The sequence below is a fragment of the Thermobia domestica genome, chromosome 3 (genome assembly GCF_964235325.1).
Source record: "Thermobia domestica chromosome 3, izTheDome1.hap1.1, whole genome shotgun sequence".
NCBI lineage: Eukaryota > Metazoa > Arthropoda > Insecta > Zygentoma > Lepismatidae > Thermobia > Thermobia domestica.
The window spans coordinates 88,903,888-88,929,000 of NC_137456.1; the positions used below are offsets into that span (position 1 = coordinate 88,903,888).

General features: G+C 35.9%; 2 protein-coding genes across 2 annotated transcripts in view; one reads left to right on the forward strand and one right to left on the reverse strand.

Moving 5' to 3' along the window:
* Nucleotides 1–15,957, forward strand: part of fliI (FLII actin remodeling protein) — an 83,560-nt gene extending 67,603 nt beyond the window's left edge. Inside the window, exons 21-23 of the mRNA XM_081751265.1 lie at nt 3,526–3,708; nt 11,347–11,460; nt 12,983–15,957. Coding sequence (XP_081607391.1) covers nt 3,526–3,708; nt 11,347–11,460; nt 12,983–13,117 — 432 coding nt within the window. The 3' untranslated portion in view covers nt 13,118–15,957. The remainder of the gene's footprint in view (nt 1–3,525; nt 3,709–11,346; nt 11,461–12,982) is intronic.
* Nucleotides 15,958–17,025: 1,068 nt separating this feature from the next.
* LOC145680594 (essential MCU regulator, mitochondrial-like) lies at nt 17,026–23,749 on the reverse strand. Its single transcript, XM_081751266.1, has 2 exons — nt 23,347–23,749; nt 17,026–19,099 (listed from the first exon to the last, which is right to left on the reverse strand). Exon 1 carries the CDS (start codon nt 23,640–23,642, stop codon nt 23,376–23,378), a length of 267 nt encoding a protein of 88 aa, XP_081607392.1. The 5' UTR covers nt 23,643–23,749; the 3' UTR covers nt 17,026–19,099; nt 23,347–23,375.
* Between the last annotated feature and the right edge of the window lie 1,364 nt (nt 23,750–25,113).

A 25,113-nucleotide genomic window follows, 5' to 3' on the forward strand; every position in this document is an offset into this window, starting at 1 on the left:
AAATACCCCAGATTCCAGTATAAAACAGGATCTCAGGTAAGTTTCCTGAGACATCCCTATTTATCCTAGGAGCATACTACGTACATCATTTTCTTCAGAATAGAACAGCCTTTCAAACGGTACCATTCATATGCCACCATCTAAGGCGGGAAAATCACGAAAAAAAGCTATTTTTGTTAAAAATATCCATTTTAAAGACATGTTTGCCCCTCTGGACCCCGCTGTTTCCACGTAGAGATCTGAAAATTATTAAGGGATGCACTGAACGAGTGTGCAAAATTTCAGTCTTCTGAATGCAAAATGTAACCTGCCAAAAAAAAAATAATAATATGCTTAACAAACAATATCTTTTTAAATTTATGACGTCATCACACACTATGCCTCAACGCAGAAATGCGTGAAAGCATATGTAACGTGTTCTAAAATGCCTCTAGTCTTGAAGAAAACGAAGTAAAAAGCCTTATTGGTACTTTTTTAATCGAATAATGAAGATTCTACCTTATCACCTAAAAATAGGTTATATCATTTAAAAGGCTAAGAATTAAGGAAAAAGTGCAACAACGTTTATCAAAATGACACTTTTTTCACAATTACTGATACTTAACAGGGACCTATTTTTAAAAACTCAGAACTAGCTTGCGGCATGAAATACATAAATTTCGCCTAAAATTATAAAATTAACAATTTTTTTGGAGGGGGGAGGGGATAGGATCCCTCTAAATACGCCCGATTATCTGGGAACAAACAAACACAGACACGCACAAAAAAGAATTTTCGTCTTAAATGTCGATGGTGATTTCCCCGTTGAAATAGTTAACGATTTTAAAGCCCAAACCCAATGTTACGAAAAGAAGAAAGCAGGATTGCTCCCTTACCTGTTCAAAACGGGATTTTCCCTAATCATCCTCTGCATGACACTTGTTTTCATACTATACTGTACATTTGAGTCTCATTGTGCTATGATTATTAACTTCCATAATCGAAATAACAGAACAGAAACGGGATTTTACCTATTTTCACTTTAAATTAATTTATTTCGGAATTTGATTTAAATCAACGATTTTTATTTAAAAAATCAAGTGATTTAAATCTTGATTTAAATCATGATTTAAATCAGACTGATTTAAATCAATCCACCCTGATTTCAACCAAACGGGATACATATGATCTACAATGAGAAAAAAAAAAAAATCCTGTGGAGATAAGACGCCCCTAGCATTCCAGCTTCAGGGAGGCTAATACATCACTAGGGCGGGACTGACAAGGAGATAACGTAAAAATAAACTAAAAAACGACCGATATTAGTGTGCGATCTATAGTTTTCGGGGTCGCTGAGGTAAATAGTTACACATCTGATTTTGTTTGTCTACGTTCAGCGTCATGGTTATGAGGAGGGCAGTGAAGACATGAAAAGTAAAATGTCAAAAATTATCGAGATTAGTGTCGAATCCATAGGTTTCTAGGTCATTAAGGTGATCGATGACAATCCAGATGATATTTAAGCCTAAGTTTAAGAAGAAGGGCAAAGGAATTTATTTATTTATTCCACTTATATTGAGAGGAGCAGCGCCAAAGGCATTGCTCTCTGTTATTTATTTCACTCATAATAACAGAGGCAACGCCTTCCATTATTTTTCACTTGGCATTTCAGCTAGTTAAGAATTTCGTATATGTGTGTGTATATACATCTCGTTTCTATGAAAAGCAGCTTGTTCTCGAGTATCTCCCTTCTAATACCGTTCTCGGACCAGAAAGCAATTAGCTCCTCCATGTATACAGTGCGTTCCACGAATAACACTAAGGCCCGTCTCCTGAAGAAAGCAAGGCAGACAGAAACATGAAACCTTTTGTAACCTTCAAGCGACATAAAAATAACATTATGCTGATACGGAGAACCCCAATAAGGTGGGCTCAAGTGGGTTACGGGGTGTAACTACAAAATTTTAAATAGCAATCCCCACCGTGTTGTATCTCGTTTGAAAGGTAATCACGTGTAGAGACCAATTTTGGAAACTACATAACGCCAGCGTGTCCCTATCCAACATGGCGACCATCCGTAAAGTAGGGTCGAAGTACGTTCCACGGATAACACTAAGGCCCATCTCCTGAAGAAACCAAGGCAGATAGAAACATGAAACCTTTCGTATCCGTCAAGGGACATAAAAGACAACATTATGCTGATATGAAGAACCCCCTATGAGGTGCGCTCAAGGGGATTACAGGGACAACTATAAAATTTTAAATGGCAACCCCCATCGTGTAGTACCTCGTTTGAAAGCTAATGACGTGTAGAGACCAGTTCTGGAAACTGCTTGTCGCTATCATGTCTCTGTTCATCATGGCGACCATCCGTAAGTACGGTCGAAGTACTCGTAGTTACCCCTCGTAACCCTCTTAGGCCCCCCTCATGGGGAATTTTCCTTATCAGCATAATGCTGTCTTTTGTGTTCCTTCAAGGTTACAAAAGGCTTCATGCTTCTATCTGCCTTGGTTTTTTTCCTGAGACGGGCCTTAGTGTTATGCATGGAACGTACTTCGACCGTACTTATGGATGGCCGTCATGTTGGATAGAAACACGCTAGCGACATTTAGTTTCCCCAAACTGGTTTCTACATGTGATTATCTTTCAAACGAGGTACCACTCAGTGGGGATTGCTATTTAAAATTTGTAGTTACCCCCCGTAACCCCCTTGAGCGCACCTTATAGGGGGTTCTCCATATCAGTATAATGTTGTCTTTTATGTCCCTTGAAGGTTACAAAAGGTTTCATGTTTCTATCTGCCTCGGTTTCTTCAGGAGACGGGCCTTAGTGTTATTCGTGGAACGCACTGTATATCAAGTAGTACAGTATTGAAATTTCATGAAAACACTGGGGCTAATTTTGTTCGTGTTGATGTTCCATATGATGCATAAACACTAGTAATCCACAATGAACATTTACTGTACGTAACAGAAGTAAATTGGTAAGAGTAATATTTACATTTTATCGAGACACTTAAAACTCTTCAAAATAGAACATTCGGAACATCCACGTTTTAGACAGTTTTTCATTGTTGATAAAAGTGTTTGAAAAGAAAAAAACGTTTTTTGAATAGAGAGAAAGGAAATTTAGACAATAATGGAGATATTATGATAAAAAGTCATTAACAAAAATCACACAACAATTGATAGATTCTTAAGGTTTAACTTATTCACAAGTCACATTTTCTTGGTAGCAAGGTAGTGAATTGCACATGAAGAAAGGATCACACCACTTTTTTTTTTTTTTTCCTTCAATTCTACAAAACACATTTATCACTTAGCTGTGTTCAAGTACTTTTTCCTTCAAAAGTGTATCATTCGTAAATCTAGTCCTCCTCCAATGACCCAAATTGTGAAAACATATGTATCCGAAATATTGGAAGAATTAACCTTTGTTGAAGTGTTCCAGTAAGTAAGAAGGTATTTTTGTGTTTCGTTTGCTCAGTTCCAAAAGATATTCCTACCCATTAAAGATAAGTAATTTTTCTTTTATTGATTCAACAGGAAACGTTCAGCCTACAGATTCTGAATGAAGGGGAGGAACCTGAGAATTTCTTCTGGGTAGCTTTAGGAGGAAAGAAACCTTATGAACGAGAAGCGGAATTTATGAATTACACGCGTCTCTTTAGATGCTCCAATGAAAAAGGATATTTCACAGTATCTGAAAAATGTTCCGACTTTTGCCAGGTAATAACTTCTTGCAAACTTCAATTTTTTTAAAAAAAAGAAAAAACTAAATTTTTATTAGGGGAAAGTAAGCCATCAGGTAAGATGATGATGATATGGATGATAACTGGTTTAAGACTGCCTATACTGCTAGAGGTTTGTGTGTGTGTGTGTGTGTGTGAGAGAGAGAGAGAGAGAGAGAGAGGAGGGAAGCAACCGATTTTTATATATGAAATCACAATCGTCATAAAGTTCTCGGTATATGGACACAGGGCTGTCCAATCACAGCAGGGGTCTGTGGTACAACTGACGTGGTCCGAGATGAGAACACCGACCTCGAGTGAGAGAGTGAGTGGCTGTTCTGTGTAACATGGTTAGCAGATCGGCACGGTATGCCGGAGGTTCCGGGTTCGAGTCCCGGTCCAATCAGTCACATTTTAACTCTTTACGTTAGAATTCGCACCTATAAAGGATTTGGCGTATAAAATAAAAAATCGGTTGTTTCATTGGTAAATATAAATGTATATTTCTTTTGATTTGATATTATGCTTTCCACCTACGAACAAGATTTCTACTATCTAAGTTGAGTTTTTGAATTTCTTTTTTCCTAATAGAAAATAATTCGAAAACATTTCTTTCAGTGATGTTAGAGCAAGGTATTTGGAATTTCCACTTTTTCAGCTTTGTGTCCTAAGTGGAGGAGCTTTCTCCTTTTGCGTCTTTATATGTCCATTACCTCTTGCAGAAATGTTTCTTTTAGTTGTTCCTACGTAGGACTAACTACAGATGCTGTTCGCTTCATAAATCCCTGAGAAAACCGATTATTTCTCTTCAGTTTGTAGGCGGACAATGTATTTTCAGAGCTAGTTCGCGATTTCACCGAAAAATTAATATCGTAAGTGTTGCATATTTTCTTTATTCTTTCAGACATTCCTGTTTTTGTCGTTTGAACTTCTCCATCCAGTCTGATATGATGTTCCCATGCAGATTTTTTTTTTTTTTTTCAATTTTAGTAGGGTGTGGTAATGGAAACAAATTTTCTGGGCTAAAATGAATTATGGATATACACAAGGATTGAAAAAAAAAAATCCTTTCTACGAGCATTCCGATACTCCGCAGAAAAAGATCTTCAGAACAAACCCACAAATTATTCATTTTAGCCAAGAAAAATTGCTTCGATTATTACACCGTATTGCTACTACACAGGAGTCAGGACACGAAATTGAAGAAGTAGAACTTCTACATTCTTGCTCTGGCAACACTGAAAGAAATGTTTTCGAATCATTTTTTATTTGGATAAAAAACCGAAAACTCAATTTAGGCAGTGGAAATTTCGATCATAGATGTAATTTTATAATATCAAATCAAAAGAAAAAAACAAATGTTATTTAAGAGTTTTATTTTTGTGGTACAGAGTTTTACAGGTTCACTTCCAGGAATTGTTTTTTAAATTACCAAATCCAAGACTTACTAAGTTTCGAGTTGCCGTAATCGTAAATATATTAAATTTCATTTATTGTAGTGAGTAAGAATACATGGAAACCAGTGTGCAAAATGACAAGTAAATTTTAACCTAATGCAAAATTTGTTACAAGAAATACTAGTTCGTATTCTAGTGTTGATGGGGGGGACGGTGCGTGGGGGTGCCTGGTTTAATCCCGACCAAGTAAGTTTGTAGTAGACAACTTCGTGTGCGTGTGTTTTCTCAGTTACTTCTGTTTTCCTCCTACACTCTCGTTCCACCAATTCTTCCATTATTCACTTGCCTTACACATTCTTCTCCCTTTGCCTAACAGGCATAAACGGGGCGTTAAACTCTAAGATTTCATTTCATTTTTTCGTAGGATCATAGTTCATACCACTTTTTTATAGAGCAACGTTTTAAATGGTACCATTCTCATTTCCCTATCATGTCCCTGAGGCGGGGAATTTTCAGAGAAATCGGAATTTTTCTCCGAAAATATATATATATATATTTTTGAGTCCCCTGGACCCCCCTCCCTGTGTTAGCGCAGAAACCTGAAAATCAACTGAGCAATACTACGGGGTGTACTAAATGTGTGTAACGAATTTGAAGCTTCTATCTCGAATAATAAGGGCGCGGAAAATATTTATTAATAATCCCCACAGTGCCCCAGATTACCACAAAAGACCCTGATCTCAGGTAAAATATTTCCTGAGACATCCATATTCATCCGAGAACCATGGTTCGCCCATCATTCTCTTCAGAATAGAACTGCTTTTCAAACGGTACCATTCACATGTCTTCCATCATGTTTCTGAGGCGAGAAAATCGCGAAGAAAGGGATTTTTGGTTAAAATATCCCTTTTTTAAAACATTTTGCCTCTCTGAACCCCCCCCCCCCTTCCTTCCTCCGTTAAGGCAGAGGTCAAAAAATCTGATAAATACTACTCGGTGGGCTGAGTGTCTGTGCAAAATTTCAGTCTTGTAGGTGCAAAAGTAAGCCCTCCCCCCCCAAAAAAAAATACCCACAGGGTTCACACAGACCTGGAAAGTCAGGGTAATGAACGAGAAATCAGTGAAATCATTTCAGTTCATAAATGATGTATACGATGCACCTACAGATCTGGAGATGGAACTTATTTTCTGAGTGAATGAAATTTTTGTTCCGAAGTTAAATTTATTCACATTTTATAGACCATATTTTTAGTTTAAAAAATATTTGCTGTCTGAAGTAAGTTCTGTCTCATCATTATTTAGTGATGAAGTAGGAGGTTGGAGGGTATGTCCTCCCTGCAGGAAGGGCTGAGGAAGCTCTTGGATAGTATGAATAAAAAGAAGTAATTGCTTGTTTTTGAAGTAATGCTTTTCCTTCAAGTTTTTAAGCAAATACTTCAAAAACTGTATAAGTAAACATGGGAGCAAATGCATTTGGATACTCTTTTTAAACATTTGCTTCTAAAACATTGCATTCACCTCAAGAAGTAATTACTTCTTTTTATTCATACTGTGTCGTCCTTTGTCGTGTACGATGTGATTTAATAATTATGTATTAAAGGTATTAAAGTTAGAGCTTTGAGACTTGTTTTATTCGGTTCAGAAGGGTTTGAAGATTTCAAAACTACTACATTCAAAACATCGAAAATTTTCGTCATAAGATCGGTATCTTCGGGCAGAGTCACATATAGTAGTGTTTTTTTAGGCCACTGGCACTCAAATAAACATGTATACTGTTCCATTATACTACTTATTACTGTTGAGCTTGTATTTACATGCTCATCTTCATTTTATATGTGATTGAAACGGATCTAAGGATGACATCTAAGAAAACTAATTTTAATGAAAGGTGGCTTGATGCAAAACAGTATCCCCAGTTTGTTGGATGGTTGAGAAAAAGACCTGACGAGTACCATGGTTATTGTACGGTGTGTAGGAAGTCTTTCAGCCTTGGTAATATGGGACACCAACCAGTACTGCCACATGCGAGGGGAAAAATTCATGCAAGTTTGATCAAAAATGTACACTCTCAGTCATCTTTGAAGATTTTTTTTTATTACTTCTGATGAACCTGGTGTAAAAGGAACACAACATAAAGATCCCAGTCTGGAAGGAAAATCAGATTTATCACAAAGTATAAAATGCCGTAGTAGTGTAGTTGATGTAAAAGAGAATTCACTGTCCAAAAGTGCTTCATCTCGCCAGTCACAAGTGCAGTTACTAGAGACTTTTTGTACTAAAGATAATGTTACAACAGCAGAGATTTTGTAGGCGCTGAAAGTTGTTGATAGCAAGCTGTCATTACACTCATGTGAAGATTTAGGACAAACATTTCGTTTATTGTTTTCAGACAGTGCATTTGCTTCCAAATTCCAGATGAGCTCTACAAAATATTCTTATGTCATAAATCACGGACTTGCACCGTAGTTTGATAATGCAATTAAGGACAGGTTAAATGAATGTGATAACTTCGTTATTTGTTTTGATGAATCGTTGAATAAAATTGTGCAACAGGATCAAATGGACCTACCTATGTGAGTTTTTTTTATGTCAATACTAATAGTGTGGGGCCAATATTTTAACAGTGTGGTTTTTAGAAGAGCTTCTTCTGAAATGCCTCTGGATTGCTTTACTGAAGGAATACGTCCATTGCCATTAAGGAACATCCTACAGGTTTCAATGGATATACCAAATGTGAACCTAAGTTTCTTAAATAAATTTGAAGAAAAAATGAAAGTTGATAATCCTGAGGGGAAACAACTAGTGAACATTGGCGTTTGTGGACTTCATGTTATTAATGGGGCAATAAAAAGTGGACTGGAAGTGGTTTAGTGGTATCTTCATAGTTTTTTGCGTGATACCTTCTACATTTTTAATGACTCACCTGCTCGTCGTGCATAGTTCATTGCATTAACAGGGAAAAGTGTATTTCCTATCAAGCATTGTACTATTAGATGGCTGGAGAATGTAACTTCTGTTGACAGGGCCTTACTGCTTTTTTGATGTGAAAAAGTTTGTGAATAGTAAAAAATCTACATATACCAGACCATTTCATAATGTTTCGGAACAAACGAAAAATGTGTTTCTAAAACCCAAACTTTCGTTTTTCAAAAGGTTATCAGCTGATTGTGAACCATTTTTGAAGAAATATCAGACGCCAGAGCCGCTGTCACCCTACTTATTTTCTGACTTTTGTAAGAAATTTAGTGGAGCGAGTTGTTAAGCTAACAAAAATGCCAGTCACCGTAAACAAGTTGTTTGCTATTGACCTGGATAATGTTGACAATTTACGTCCCTTAAAGGATATTGATATTGGGTTTCAGACAAAGAAACTTCTTCGAGAAGTAAAATCATCTAAAGTGTATGTAAAAAAAAAAAAAAAAAAAAAAAAATCCAACAATAATGCTCAAAAAATTGTAATACAAATGATAAAGAAGATTCTTAAGGGGAGCCCTCTAAAATATAAAGCTGTTCAGGCATTGTCATCATTGGACCCTTGTGTTATCGCCAAGCAGGCTAAACAGGCAGGGGAAACTAAGATTCGGAATATTGCTGCAAGTTCTATATATATGTATATATAAAATCGTATTACTGACGTTGTTGCAGAGAAGGCAAAGGTTCAGTATGCTTTGCTTTGTGATGAAGCTGCTTCAAACTTGCAAGGAAACTTTAGTGAATTTTTGGATAATGCTACTTCTAAGAGGCTACACGATTTCTAGGGCTAAGAGGCTCCCTTTTGTTTGGCAGAAAGGCATATGAAGATTTATGGAAAGTTGTAAAGCTGTGCCTAATATTTTCCCACTCTAATGCAAGTGTAGAAAGTGGTTTCTCTGTTAACAAAGCACTACTGGTTGAAAATATTCATGAGAAAAGCCTCATTGCACAGAGGAGAGTGTATGACTGTATCAGGTATTTTAGGAGAATACAGAAGGTGCCAATAACACAACAGATGTTGTTGTATGTGAGGGGAGCTAGGAGGCGCTACGAATAATATCTTAAAGATGCCAGGAAAACTCGTACAGAAGAGGACAAAAAAAAAAAAAAAAGAGTTGAAAAGAAGAAACTGACAGAAGATATAAAAAAAATTAGAGAAGGAAAATACTAAAGCTTGAAGCAATACAGGAAGAAGAAGCAATAAAAGCAAAAATTGAAATTATGGAACAGAAGAAGAAAACTTGGTGTGACTCAAAATGGACATTGAAGTGTTTTGTTCATATGAGCCGTAGAAATATAATAAGTAATTTATTGTTACACTTGTACATTCTATAAGTATTCAAGGAACAATATAAACTGAAGGTTATTAGTTATTACACTAAAATGTTTAGTGATATTACACCATCAAGACTACAGAATTTTGAGTAGCTGTTTCGTATCGTAGTGATAAATGATTTGTATTTGTTTTTATATCTACCTTTTCAGCTTTGTTTACTGTAAATTTAATGTGGTTTTATAAAATACTGTACAAGGTTGTCTTAAGGAGAGTTTGACGGCTATGGGGATGGTGGAGGCCGTTAGTAAACAGCAATAGCTGTTAGTCAGGGAAATTGATTACTTTAGTCAGTGAAGGTCAGGGAAATTGATTTGAAAATTTCTGTGTGAACCCTGCCACAGCACCCCAGATTCTCGTATAAAACAGGATCTTCGGTAGAAATTTCCTGAGACATCCCTATTTATCCTAGGATCATGGTTTCTCTTCAGTTGAGTAGAATTGCCTTTCAAACGGTACCATTCACATGTATCTGTGAAAATCGCGAAAAAGGGATTTTTTGGTATATATATATATATATTACCTATTTGCCCCTCTGACTCCCCCTTCCCCCTGTGTTAACGCAGAGATCTGAAGAAAATCTGATAAATACTACTCAGTGTGGACTGAATGTTTGTGCAAAATTTCAATCTTCTAGGTGCAAAAGGAAGCCCGCGAAAAAATAATAAAAATAGGCCTAATAAACAAAACATTTTTTTAAAGTTATGACGTCATTACTTCCTATGTCTCGACGCAGCAAGGCGTGAAACTACACGTAACGTGTTCTACAATGCCTCTAGACTTAAAAAAACTGAAGTAAGAAGCTTTATTGGTTCTTTTTTTTTTTTTTATTGAATAATGAAGACACTACTTTAGTACCTAAAAATAGGTACTAGAACTCCAAAGGGTTAATAGTCGGATGATAATTGCAAACGAAGAGTGAAGAAATCTAGGTAGCCCGGGAATTCGAGGTTTATTTTCTTTACAGGACTTACTTAAGCAAACAACTATTGTATTATAGGTGTTTAACCTGCAAAAAGTAACAAATGGTTGCAACATGACTCCCTAGCAAATCGAAATGCAACAGTCCCTCGTTAATTCGAATTTGGATAATTGAAACATAAGTGTATTCCCCTTGATAAAAATCGAACTCTTGAACCACACGTATAGATATCGAAATATACAGTACAAGAATTTGTAGTGTTGGGCAGATTCCAAACAGAAGAATGTATTTTCAATTAATTTTCAGTTATCGAGCGGAAGGCATAGGGTGAAATGATACTGGAATACAAATCAGTCTAATTATAAAGAAAATAATGACGAGATCGGCGATGAAGCAAAGAAAGAGCATGTACCAAGCTCATCTAAAATGGTTGAAAATTTGATATAATGAATGTGAACCAAATGTTACTAATTTCGTATTTCACGCATTGTTGACCGTGTAAGACGAACCAAATCGAAACTGACGAAGATCACGAACTTCAACTTTAAGTGAGAACACACAGTTGAGGTTATTACTAGTGAATTATTTCAGTGACTGTGTTACTGTATTTAATATGTTTTCCATGGTACATGTAGCTTAATTTATTTGCGAGTAAATGTCTTCTGTGTGTTTGCGGTATTGTATCACGCAAATAATATGCTCCCTTAAAGATGAGGTTTAATGCTTATTATTATTATTATTCATTTTTATTTCATGTATGTATGTAGTTTTGTTCGCTTGATATTAGGTATTTAAAAATTCATTTTCTTTTTTTAATTTCGAATTTTGGATAAATCGAACTTCTTCCGTTTCCCCTTAAAGCTTCGAATTAAAAAAAAAAAAAAAAAAACGCTGTATTAACATAAACTATACGAAGAGGGCCACGATTGCAAAAATAAGCTGTGTTATTTATTTATTAGATGCACCCTATAGCATATGTCAGTAAATAATAACTTGTATGTTCTTTTGTAGGATGATTTGGCGGATGATGATATTATGATATTGGATAATGGAGAGCAAGTATTCTTATGGTTAGGAGCTAAGTGTAGTGAAGTTGAAATTAAACTGGCGTATAAATCGGCACAGGTGAGTGTTAGTTTATTGGATATGTTCAAAAGTTTTACCCGATTTTTGTGTGCCAATAGAAGTGCGAAAAACACAATCTGTAACTCACTTGAAATTGTGCATAGTCGTTACCGCAATCGATGGTCTCTTGCTCGTAGATGAATGCCATGTCGATAGTTGTCCGTCAGGTTTGCAGTCGAAGACTGTTGTAAGGCAGTTTTCACAGCTCCCACACGAAAGAAGGAGTTCGGCAATACGCGAAACAGGTGATATTCTACAGGAACCAAGTGAGGAAAATAGGGCGGGTAGGACAAAACCTATCAACCTATATTTTAATTTTTAATGTGTGATGATTAAATAACGCAGCCTGGCGTTATCATGATAAATGGTGACTCCTTGGCGTCTGATTAGCATCGAGGACCTTCCAGTGAATTATTCCTATGATATCCTGTTATACACTTGGCAACACATTCTTGGGATAAAGTTCAGGTTTGGATGTCGATGGCAGCAGTTTAAAATAGAGATACAAAGTCCTGCGATGCTTTACTACGTTCCGGATATAACCCTATACTCATCGCCCATGATAATGTGTGGCAATAATTGGTCATTTCTCTATCAAAAAGGAAAGAAGCACCGCAGTTCGCGATTTGCATTCACGTCAGTTAATGTGGAACCCAGCAACCGAGTTTTATAATGAAATTCCAGTGCTTTGAGCTGCCTTTCAAACGTTGTCCTGTGTATTTGGAAGCTAATTCCGTTACGGTTGACTTCAATCTGTTTCTTACGGTTCGGTCGGAAAACAGCACTAGAGGTCTAGACTATGGTTAATCTAGACAGCTTCTATTTCTGTTCCGAAACCAGCGACGACGTATGCTATCGTCAGCTACATTTCCCCATAATATTGCGGTAGGCTATGGCCTCAGTACTTCCTCTATCGAATTTAAAAAATAAACATGTCCGATGTGTTCCTTTCTTATCGGTCTCCTAAGTGCTTCTCGTTCAAACTTATAGCCTAATCACTGCTCTGAGATCACCCTGGTTAATGACATTGGCATGTGATACTGTACTAAACGGTGACCTGTCAAAAACGGATAGAATTTTTTTACGTATTCAGTAGTACTTTAAAATAATCTTCCTTAAATTACAACTGGCTAGAACCATTATTTTGCAATATGTTCGTAACGTACTACGGTTTGAAAGTTATTATTATACGAAATGAAGTAAAATTAAATACTTTTATTTATTATTGACTATAAAGAAATATCTACTGGCAATTATCATAAATAGCGAATTGCAATATGGTGAAAATACTGATACCGTAATTTTTTTAGGTATTAAAGAGTGTTACAGTATATAATTGTGCTTACTTTTTGATTTTGTCAGAATTTTAAAACATGAAAAACAATAGATGACCAGTATTAACCCTGAGATAAGTTTTAGACAACATTAGATGTGTACAGAAATTTAAGATTGCTTCACTTACGAAACTGACCTTAGTAAAGTATATGATAACGTTGTAAATGTTTGCTGTCTATTGTTTCAGGTGTACATCCAACATTTGCGAGTGAAACAACCAGAAAAACCTCGAAAATTATTCCTAACTTTAAAAGGAAAAGAATCAAGAAGATTCACGAAGTGCTTCCATGGCTGGGGTCCTCATAAGAGACCTCCAGAGTAAATATTTGCCTTCTGAATATGTTACGTACTGTGATTTTGGGTCATCAGAAGTATTCCTTACCAATGATTGCGCGTGTGTGTGTGTGTTGTTTATGTATATAATTATATAAAAAGCAAGTAACATCTGTATACAAGTTTGTATATATACATCATCGATGAAAACAGATTTAACATGAGTGTAGATAGATATAGTGATGAAAGTCAAGATGATACATCATGAAATAATGTCATATTCGAATATGAATGAAATTTGCTGTAGAGGAATTTGGTTTTCCAAAGGTCACTAAAGATTTTTATTTCATCCTTGGCTCGATGATGCCTTAAGGTTGTGGGAAAAAGAACCTTGGTATGTTAAAGAATTTCTTCACTCTAATTCTCCATAAATTTAACACATGGACTTTTATTTCTAAAATAATAGTACTAAATCTTGGGATCTTTGCCTTCTGTCATTCCATTAATTTGGTTAAAAAAATAAGTTTCCAAAGTGTAGATCTTACGTTCATATTTTTTTCCGCAATGTACTAATTAAGATCATAAATAAGTGTGCGCTCTTGAGTGTGGTGGACATGTTTATCGTATAATAAAGTGTTATATAGATTATAAATTAAGTCTTTCGACACAAAGTTTACACTCGTAGTATAAATGTAATTGCAGCATTAATTCATGTTAATGGTGAATCTAAATTGTCTTCAATTTTTTGTTAACACTTCCCAGTAGTTCGTAATTTTGCACTCTCTTCGTATAATGAAAAACGTCAATTTCATCCATCTTCAGACAAAAATAATTTGGTCATATTACAATGAATTAGGAAAAAATGGCATTGCTTTCAATAAAACGAAACAATAATCTGCAGTAAGAGAGTAGAGCCCATGATGAAGGTTTTGTTTTTAGACTTTTATTTTAGTCTGATCCTCTTATGAAATATGGAATATTCAGTAATGACACAAGAAAGTCTTTTAGGTACGTAGGTTCAGAATGTATACGAGTGAATATATTTTTTTCAATAATAGTAAGATATACAATGTGTACATATACCACGGAAATTTACTTATATCAGTTTCGTATATATTGTTGAAACATCCTATTACACTTCAGAAGCACAATATGTAAGTACGACCGAGAAACCTTATATTAAAATGCAAAGTTGAAGTTTTAATATTAATTAAACTTTAATAGTCTAACATTATTAAGCGTAAAATGTTAATTGAAATTAGCCTGAAGCCAAGATTGAGTTTTAGTCTTGTTTTTCATAGTAAATATATATATTTATTTAATTGCATTGCAATGTATTTTCTTGTAGTTTATGATCATGTTTTGGTTTTACACTGTAAAAGAAATATGTTTGAGCACGGGTTCGAAATTATTCGCTTTTAGAAACTTCTTGCTAATACTTTGATAGTATTAAAATTGTCTGTTGCTATTAATTTAAATAGCAGGTAGTCAAATGATGCAGAATGCTGCACAAATAGTAGTTTAGGATTTTTAAGGTAGAATGTTAATGCATAAGCAAGATTTTAATTCGCACAGGAAGTATTAAGGTAACTGATAGAGCTTGTCTCCTACGAGAAAGAATATTAAAACTTCTAGTGGCACATTTTGTTTATATATTGTCTCCTAGGACTAAGCTATCACATGGAGAAGCCAATTCCGCAAGTGATTGGATCTACTGTGCTAATCGAATCGATAAAAAGCTTAAAAACTGTGCCGTTATTGCCTTATATAAAGGATAAAACTATGAAGTTACGTAGAAGATAGGCGAGATTTTGTAATCAGTTTTCACGTTCTCCATTTTTTAACTTCAGTTTAGTTATTCAGGGTGTCTACTGGTCATGAAAGTCATGAAAAAGTCATATATTTTGCTTAGTGGTCATGAAAGCCATGAAAAAGTCCTTTATTTACCCAACTGGTCATGAAAATCTGAAATCTCAGAGTATATTTTTATACCTCATACTGCATGTACTGAAACAGTTGTATCAGGTCAGTAGTTGAGAGCAGGAGCGTCATTTCAGATTTTGCTTGGGGGGGGGGGGGGGGAACCTCTTGATATAAGTAAAATTTCGCGTTTTTCGCTCATTTACTACTACTCTATTGATAAAATCTATATAAATCTCAAACTCAGGGGGAGGGCAATTGCCCCTCCCTGGCCCTCCTAAATGACGCCTCTGATTGTGAGAATTTCCCCCACCAGTTAGTGCTGGCTAACTGGTACTTTACTGTCTTCCTAGCTGCTCCCCATTTCATCTTCTAGTCTCTGTAATATAGTAACAACTTTTTACTGTCCAACTTTCTGATCTGCTATTTCTTTACTTCTAAGAAATGTAAATTGTGTATTTTTGGGCCTTTAGACTTATGCAAATAATATTACTCGTTTGAGTTTGATGATCTATTTTGATTTTAAATTTGATGATCTATTTTTTTAAAACGAATTTCTTTTATGATTTGTTTTGTCTTTTTGAACCGCAATTAACTATTTGTTTACTGTCTTTTAAATTGCTCTTGCATTTTAAAATTAGTTGTTAGCTAATCGACATTATGTACATTAGACAAATAAGAACATAATGTGATCTTCATCTTAACCGGTGCACCACTGATGGTAGGGGTTTATTATTACTAATGGTAAATTTTTATCGCCATGGTCATGAAAATTTGAACAAAAAGGTCATGAAAAGTCATGAATTTACTTTCTGGTATTCCAGTAGACACCCTGTTATTAAATCCGCCACATTACTAGGGCTTACCTCACTATACACGCTGCAACGTTTCTCTGTAGTATGAGTCCAAATATTTCAGGTATTACATAAAACCAACAGCGCAAATATTTTATTTACAAATTCGTTTTTATTATTTATTTCTTGGCTGGTCACCTCGAAACCGAAAGATTTTTCTTAATGGAACAAACTTGAGAGTCCATTTAGGCCAAGACATCATATAAGTGAATCATGAATATACTATTTTCTTTTTTCGGCGGAATTCTTGCGCATAAAAATAGGCTAAACGTATCATTTAAAAAAAATAACTAAAAAGTATGTTGAACATTAATTGCAACGACTATACAATCAATAAAATGTTTATTTGTAAAGCAGCCTGTCAGAACAAGCTGTTCTGGCAATGAAACAACTGCTCGCCTGAATTTAACCACTGATTTCAAACACTTTATTTTGAGGATAATCTATCAATTCCTCACGTTCAAGTAACAGTATTAAGATTCAATTGGTTTTGTACAGGGAATTAGTATTACAGTACCAACGGTGAAAAATGTTATACCCTGGCCGGCGAACGATGATTTCTGACAGCTCAGCTCACGAGGACGACTGAGGAGTGCGGTGTTGCCATGTGCTTCTCGAGCAAGGGGAGAATCGTCTGCTTCCTCGTTGAAGGTGAGAGGGGGTGAGTGAAAGTTTGACAATGGGCGGTGGTTACCATGGAGACGCGACAGGTTCTGAGCCTAAGGTTGGTTGACTTGCTGTCTTCTGCTCGCTCGCCGTGGTCTTGTGCAAAGCTGTCAGAAATCATCGTTCACCGGCCAAGGTATAAGTATTTCCTGGCATGCGATTTGAAAAAACAAGGTATTTCGCTTTAAATATAGTGATGTAACAAATTGGAAGTTAACTTTTGTAGGAATAATGTTCACTAGGTGAAGAAATTACATACCCTCCAATAATAATAAAATGATTCAGTACCTCAAGGGAATTAGCACAATTATACCTATTTTTCCAATATGGTATTATGTAAATAAGTAACTAGTTGTTATCAACGGCAAAGATAGTAGTTAACTTCTTTGTACGAAACTAAGAAAAGAACTTTTCCACTTAAAAAACCTCGTATTCAACATGCATAAATATTTTTATCACTTGAATACCAGGTTTTAGTACGTTAGCAAGCGTCAAACCGTCCGGCTTATAAGAGCAATTTTCTTTTCACAACAGTAAATTCAATATCACAATTAATACAATTGTTTCTCAGAAATAATATTAAATAAAATAAAAAAACGGACATTTCGTTGAAATACTACTATCTTTGCTATTCAGTAAATAAGATGTTAATAAAATAATTGTAATTTATTTTTTAAGGAAATCCTTTATGCATAAATCGGAGGTCCTGTTTTGTATATTTATACAATAAATTATATCATACAGGAAAAGATATATTTTACTTAATTCCTTACCTCCTTGATAAAAAGAAAACACTAATAGTTAACAGACATCAATTTCTATATTATATTGATGTGGAATTTAGTACAAGAGCAATTTTACAGGTACTTTGTATATTCACATAGGCATAACAAGGGATTAGAACAATTTCTTAAATAACAAATCCATTATACATTCTTAAAATGCCTTGCACTAAATTCGAGAATAAACTCGGCCCGAACAGATGCTTTTTTTTTCTCTAATATTAACACTCCAAACAGACAAAGAGAAGAGAAGTAACACTCAAAGCTAGCTATATCCTAATAGCATACAGAATTTTAATCTTCACGTGAGGTCAGAATTTCAGGTTCTTCTCAAATCTTACTTATTTCTACTTCTAGACCACCTACACAGCTGACGTAATGGAAGTAGAATCGAAAGTGCAGGGTTGCCAAATATTTGGAAAGCAGCTCGGAAAGGCTTTGATCAAACTATGCAGCTATCCACACCTTACGATCAAACAATCTTTTTAAAATTACATCATACAAACTAATTGGATGAAATTTCTTTTTGTCTAATAATAATGACAAATATTCATGTTTGTCATTCGGCAGCGTAGTAAAATTACAAATATAGTTTATGTGAAATCAAGTTAACTACATGATTAAAATATCAATCTACAATTGAAATCATTTATAGAAGTCAAATGTTTGAAAGGGTCTGAAAAAACTTGGGTGGCAACTCTTTTAACTAACTACGATTCGTAGCATGCAATCTATTACATTAACTTCTTACAGGTCACTATATCATATCTAACAAGAAACGTTTCAATAGCTCAAGTCAAAATTCCATTGTCGAACTGGGTAAAACAGTAATAACAGTACCAAAACATAAAGCTGAATCTACAGTAACGTATGTGACCATGCAGGGAAAAGATTTTAATCAAACAGAATAAATATACGGAAGCACAGCATTTCTGTCGCTTACAATATGTGCGACGAATCGTGTCCTTACACGATCAAATACATTTTAACAAATGTTTAACATTTTACTACGCCCATTCGCTCAGGTTTTGCTGTTACAATTAGGGATCTTTCACGACTGAATGAACCTAATCTGGAGACACAACTACTGATACTGTTACATCTGAAATCACAGTAGTAACTATTGATCATCATCTTGATACTGAATACATTGATATTTTATTCGATCGAGTATGGACAATGTAAGATACTGCTTTTTGGTAAAAGTTTTATAGAACAATGCTTTGGAAGGCCTTTTAAAGTAAGATCACGCGAATGGATAGCTTGGATCGTACAAATTTGTAACACAAAGTCCAGCCTGATAAGAATATATTTGCAATACTAGCTGTTAAAACTTGGAACATCAAGTGATTCCTAGTAACTTTGTAACATCAAATTGGCAATAAAATTACAGAATTGTATACTTAAATAAATCTAAGAAAAAAAAATATTTTCAACAAAAAACAACCAGTAAACAATGTATATGGTCATCCATAACAAGCTTGTTTCATCAACAATTTAGCGTTAAATGACGATTACCTAACAGTAAAAGGCTGATCTGTATAATAGATTCTACTACTTCCTACAAAATGAAGAATAGTAAAGAAATTAACAAAACGAAAATATAAAAACCACACTTCAGACTTTTGTTGTTAATTTAAAATAAGCAATTAACACAAAACTTCGGGTCATCTCAAATCAACCAAACATTACTTCACAGCCTAACTTAACACCGTTTTCCAGTGCTTCATAGGAAAACAGCAATCAGGAGAGTGGTGACGCTGAATCAATTCTTACGTAGCAGCAACTACCATGAATCCTACTTCTAATCTGAAAGAAAAATAATCACATAATTAACAACTTACACCATACAGCAGACTACAAGGAAAAAGGGGGATATTGAACCAAATCTACGAAAAACAATCCTTAATTTATAGAGAAGAAACGGTTTAGTGCAGAAATACATTACGAGTGTTAGAAAGGAGCCAAAAAGAAATTATCATCAAATTTATAGCACTATATTTAATAATAATAAAAATTATATATATATACAAGGTTAGAACTTTAATAGTGACAATACTGCCTTAGATACGTAACGGAATCAAATAATATCCCTCGTACAACATGTTAGTTACATACTTACCTTACTTCAGCAGAAATCAACTCTCCTTCCAACGTCACGCAAAGGCAGTTGGCAATAACAGAGCCTCATGTAGGGGCGGTCTATGTTACACACACACGCGCGCGTATACGGGTGATGTAAGTCAAGGTTATCATCACGATGTGTTCGAAACAAAAACAACGGAGTTGGATAAAAATTGAATACACCACAGTCCGTACAGCACGAGTGCCATCAAGGTCTTCAAGAGGCTTGCAGGAAATCTACATTGCCTTACAGAACAATGGAAAAGTGGGTACGAGCCTTCAAAGACTGACGCCCAAAATATGGAAGGCATCCAACGGTCTGGTCGTCCCCGTGACAGTGAAGAATACGTGAATGCTGTTACTGCATTACTGAACACTGATCGATGCCATATTATCCGTAACCTGTCACGAGAGACAGGATTAGCGTATACAACTGCTCTGAACATTCTGAAGAAAAGCCTGAGCATGAGAAAAATTTCATCACGACGGATTTTGCATGAACTGAGGAAATGCAGAAATGGCTACGATACGGCGCTGCTCGTACCCACTTGGACGAGAGGGACGAGGCATCACTATGATGAACGAAACATGGACCAAATCGTACGGAGCACAATTTAAAACGCCACCCAAATGAAGGACGTCATTATGGGTCACCATGAAAATCCGAAGTTCGTCAGAACGCCAGCAATGTGAAAGTTATGGTGATTTTCGTGAACGATTGGGATGGTGTAATCTTGATGCATACCGTTTTCCGACATGAGATCGTCAATGCGCTGTACTTTTATTTCTTTCTGGCCGCAACTGCAACAGTCATGAGAAAGAATCGCCACATGTATTCCGATTCCCCCCCCCCCCCAATTACCATTTTGCTAGACAACGCTCGGGCGCATACAGCGCAAGATGTAACTGATTTGTTCCATCGATGGGAATTGCTGTATTATCCACCCTACAGTCCGAACTTAAACTCTTAGGACTTTGACTTGTTTCTGAAAAAATCTCTTTGTGGCATTCGTTTTAGAATTGTTCAAGGGTTTCTTCAGGTAGCAGACTGATGCATTAGAACTATTAACACAACATGTGTCAGCTACAGGAGAGCAAAACGTCCACATCGCTGGCAATAGGTTATACACAATGCTGGTGACTACATTGAAGGATTGTACATCTTTGCAACATGTATTTATTTTGTATCAGTTGTAAATCAATAGTTGTCACTATTAAAGTTCCAACCCTCGTAGAATGAAATTTCTAGTTTTACGCCCTGTAGACTAAACGAGACGTGTGATTAATGGATGGATGGACGATGTAGACTAAAGGAGATGTATGATTAATGGATAGATGGATAATTAGAAGTGAAGGAAAAAAAAAATGAAATGAAATATTTGAGTTTTACGTCCCACTGTTATGCCGGTTAGGCTAAAGGAGACGGTGATGACGAGTAATGAATGAAACGGTGGAATGCAGAAAGTGGGAGGAAACGAGAGAACCTCGAGAAAACCCACGCACACGGTGTTTGTCCACCACCAAGTCCACTTTGCGGGGGCTAGGATCGAAACCGGGACCCCAAGCACCAGAGGTGAACAGATGTGAAGGAAGACGTCAGCAGCAAAATGTCTCCGTCTCGGTATACACAACACCTCAAGCACAGACTACCCCAAAGAAAATATTGAAAGACCAGACCAGAATAAAAATATTTTAAAAAATTTCTGCGAAACAATGAAAACAGAAAAGTTAAAATAATAAATAAACAAAATAAAACATTACCAATAAACAGCAAAAAAGGAAAATAAAAGATAAGAGGATAAGTTAAAACTCTAGCAGCGATATACGTACAATGACTCGAAAAAGTTTACTTTTTTCTTCCAAAAAAGACCTTTCTAACGATGTATTACTCAACCCCTTTTGCCGTTTGAAATTTTCAAGTCGAACCCACTTACCCCCATATGGGCGTGTCTGGGATGGATCTTTTATATCTCAAAATTCAAGCCCCTCACAGACAATGTTCTTCTGTGGATATCTGCATCATGTGATATTTCAACGTCTTCATTTAATTAGTTTAAAAGTTAGAAGGATGTCTCAAGATAAATGATTCACCCTGTATGAATATGTACAATAACAGTCATCTACAACCGTTCATTCTAGCTTCGGAACTGCGTTCCCTTAATAAGAACTAGAATCTGACCAAAGCAAATTACCTTTTATAAATAATAATGTTATAGGTGTAGCAACGTATCATTGCCTTCATCAGACATACTACACTTTAAAGATTGTTGTAAGTATAAAGTAACTCTTTACACATTACATATTCTTTGTAAATCCCAGCTCGCGCCAAGTGAGCTTGGTGGTGGATAAACACTGTGTGAGTGTGTTTTCTCAGGGTTCTCCCGTTTCTCCCCACTTTATTCTTTCCACCATTTCATTCATTTCTCATCATTACCAGGACGAGAAATGCCATACTTTTAGGAATTATTCATTAAGTATCTAGCATGTTAAAAAGTAGGTAACAGAGTGAGTTCTAATTAGTTAATGAGTGATTCGAAATAAAAGAAGATGTGTGTGTATTCCGCTCTCGTGTTTTGAAGTTTGTTTTGCCCTTGTACTTAATGTATGAGTATGTGTGGGAGCAATTGAACGCATATCGCATGTTCCGTGCACGTGGACACTTCTTACTGTTGCACTAGCTACAAAATTGATTCTATTTGATGTACAAGTGGTAATACAACACATAAGAAACCCATATCACGCTGTATTCTCACTCCATATTGCCGTGTGAATACAACATGATCTGGGTTTCTTATGTGTTGTATTACCACTTGTACATCAAATAGAATCAATTTTGTAGCTAGTGCAACAGTAAGAAGTATCCTTGTGCTCCGGAGATGAGAAGTAGCTGTTCTTAAGAATTACCCCGTCTTCTTTAGCCTAGTCGGCATAATCGTGGGACGTAAAACTTACGACTTTATTTCATTTTTTTAAAGAATACGGGGCCAAATTTAGGCTGTATACAGGTAAACTTCGGCTGCGAAATTAACTTTAGCCAACAGTTGAGGGTATGGTTTCAGGATAAACATCAAAATTAGCAATCACAAGAGCAACTCAGTGTGAACATAAATTTGTAAAAGAGGCGCCTCCAAAAATATGTTACAAAATAACAATTGTTTCGCTGATTATCTCTTAATGCCTTTCAGGGTAGTATCTCCTTGGCACCTCCTCACCGATTATGTGCAGATTCATAATGTCCTTGCAAACTTAAATACTATTAATTAAAACAATTACAGAGAGAAACAGGCATCAACTTGGTCACTATGAGCTAATATTGTCTCTATTCTGATTCACAGCAGGACGAAGCTAGAGGGCTCCAACATCAGTAAGGATACGCGACGGTGGGTATGAGCATAAACGGAAACAAATTTGAAAACAGAAACCAACCTACCGCGTGGTAACTAAAGCTAGTTTTACATTACAATTATATAGTATTGAACCAAACTTTGAAATTCCAGTTCATACATAGCTTACACGTTCTTCATATATATAAACAAGTTCCATAAACATTCCTCGGGTAAGCTTTACAATAAGTACGGCCGCTTTAAAAGGGTATAGTAGAGTAGAGTAGGGTACGGTAGGGTAGAGTACAGTAAGACAGGAGTAGGAACGGGTTAGCTTAAGGACGGAAGTTTTGATCCATTTTTATTAAATTAATAGACTGTAACGTCTCGTTCCTAAGTGAGTATACCAGCTGGAGCAGGCATTGTGAAGTTAACATTATTCTTCGTCTTTTCTGAAATACCATTTTACCTGCACGTAAATTATAATATGTAACCATATTTTCAATCTACACCCTGAAACTATTTGTGGAAGGCTACTGAAATTACTTACGAACTATTATCACAGATTAACGAACTAATCTATGCTAAACTACACAACTTTAGCTTTACCTTACTTGATGTCAGCAATGTACACAATATTAGTCGTCGTCATCATCATCATCAGAGGGAACAAATAAGTCATTTTCTTCTAGAAAACTTGCAATGTTTTTACTAATAGTGGCACCTATAAGTAGACCAGGTACAACTGTACAAAATACTCCCCACAATCCGAAGGAAGTCTTCTCCGGATCAGGTAAAAACGCCCCTGTAGGACTAGTTGTCGCATATCTTAGCTGTTTTAATTGCGCTTGGCATCTTGGAGGTTTAAGTAATAACCGACATAACTGAATAACGTCTCTTCTCATTCTTATAACTCCAAAAGTGTAAATATGGCCTACGCAAAATTTGAAACCACTCCTTTCCTTATGTTTTTCCAGTTGTTTCCGTCTGCCTGTTTATGACAATGTTGCCAGCATCTAAGAGACTTTTCCATTTATGAAAATTGTTCTAACTAACTAACTAACTCTATGGCCTACGTAACCCGGAGGTTCAATGCCGCGTTCACAAAAGCTCTCCACTGACTTCTATCCTTAGCCAACTGGATCCAGTTTTACTTTATATTCCTATTTCTGCAAGGTCCATTTTAACATCGAGTTGATTTTGATTTTAACGTCTCTTTCCAGCAGTGAGGCTATATGAGACGTGGACCTACTGATTAACGTGGAATCCGAACCACATTAGCTCCCGCCGGGAGTCGAACCCGGGTCTCCCACGCCAAAGGCGCGCACGCAAACCGCTTAGCCACGGATGAGCTCACCATCTGCCCACTGCCCACCACTTTCTTCCATTCTGTCCACATGATCTGCCCACCTGAGTCTCCTAGACTTCATGATCCTAACAATGTGTAGTTCCTCGTTATGAAGTTTCGCCATTCCTCATTCTCGTTCCTCTTGGGTCCGAATATTCATCACAGGATCTTGTTCTCAATTACTTTCAGTCTCCCCTCAGCGAAAATGTTTCGCAACCATACACAACAACATGCATGATTATCGTATATTTAAGCTTCAAATTCCTCGACAGAATTCTTGACGACAAGAGATTTTGAACTGAATAATAACACGAATTCAATAATTTTAGTCGATATTTAATTTCTTCGTGAATATGGTTTTCGTCTGTTAATATTGATCCTAGATATTTGAAAGTATCCACTTTATCAAAAGTATTATTTGATATTTTAACGCATCCATAATTTGCCATATTACCATCCCGACGAATTTCCATGCATTTACTTTTCTCTGCATTTACTTCTAAATCCATGTCCCTGCAAGCGTTTAATAAGACCTCTGCATTTCTTTCTATTGTTCTTCTATTATCCCCTATTAAATTTACGTCATCAGCGTACGCCATAACTTGGTGAATACACTATGTAAAGAGAAAATAGCGACACCAGGTTTTTTATATGCATATAATGAATTTATATGCATATATTAGTAGCTATGTGTGTTTTCAGCAAAAACGGCTGTGAGAAGAATTATACATAAAAGTATGAAAAATCAACAATAATAGCACAAAACAAAAAACGTAATTTCTTAAGAGTAAGACATATTGTGTACGAACATTGAGAGGTACAATACATCAAACTAGATTTCGTATGTGGACCATGGGCTTTAGGACTTGCAGGGGAATCGTCGAGGCCTTTTGGTGACAAGGTTATTGCAAAATGCAACCTTGATTTCATGGAATCACTCCCGGATTATCTGTTCCGTGAGTTCCATTCTATCCGAGATAGTTGTCTATTGAGTCTTCTGCTCATATCGACCCAAACTTTACAATTGG

Excerpts from the sequence above, each read along its gene's own strand:
- LOC145680594 (XM_081751266.1), bottom strand. The coding sequence starts at position 23,642 with ATGAGAAGAGACGTTATTCAGTTATGTCGGTTATTACTTAAACCTCCA.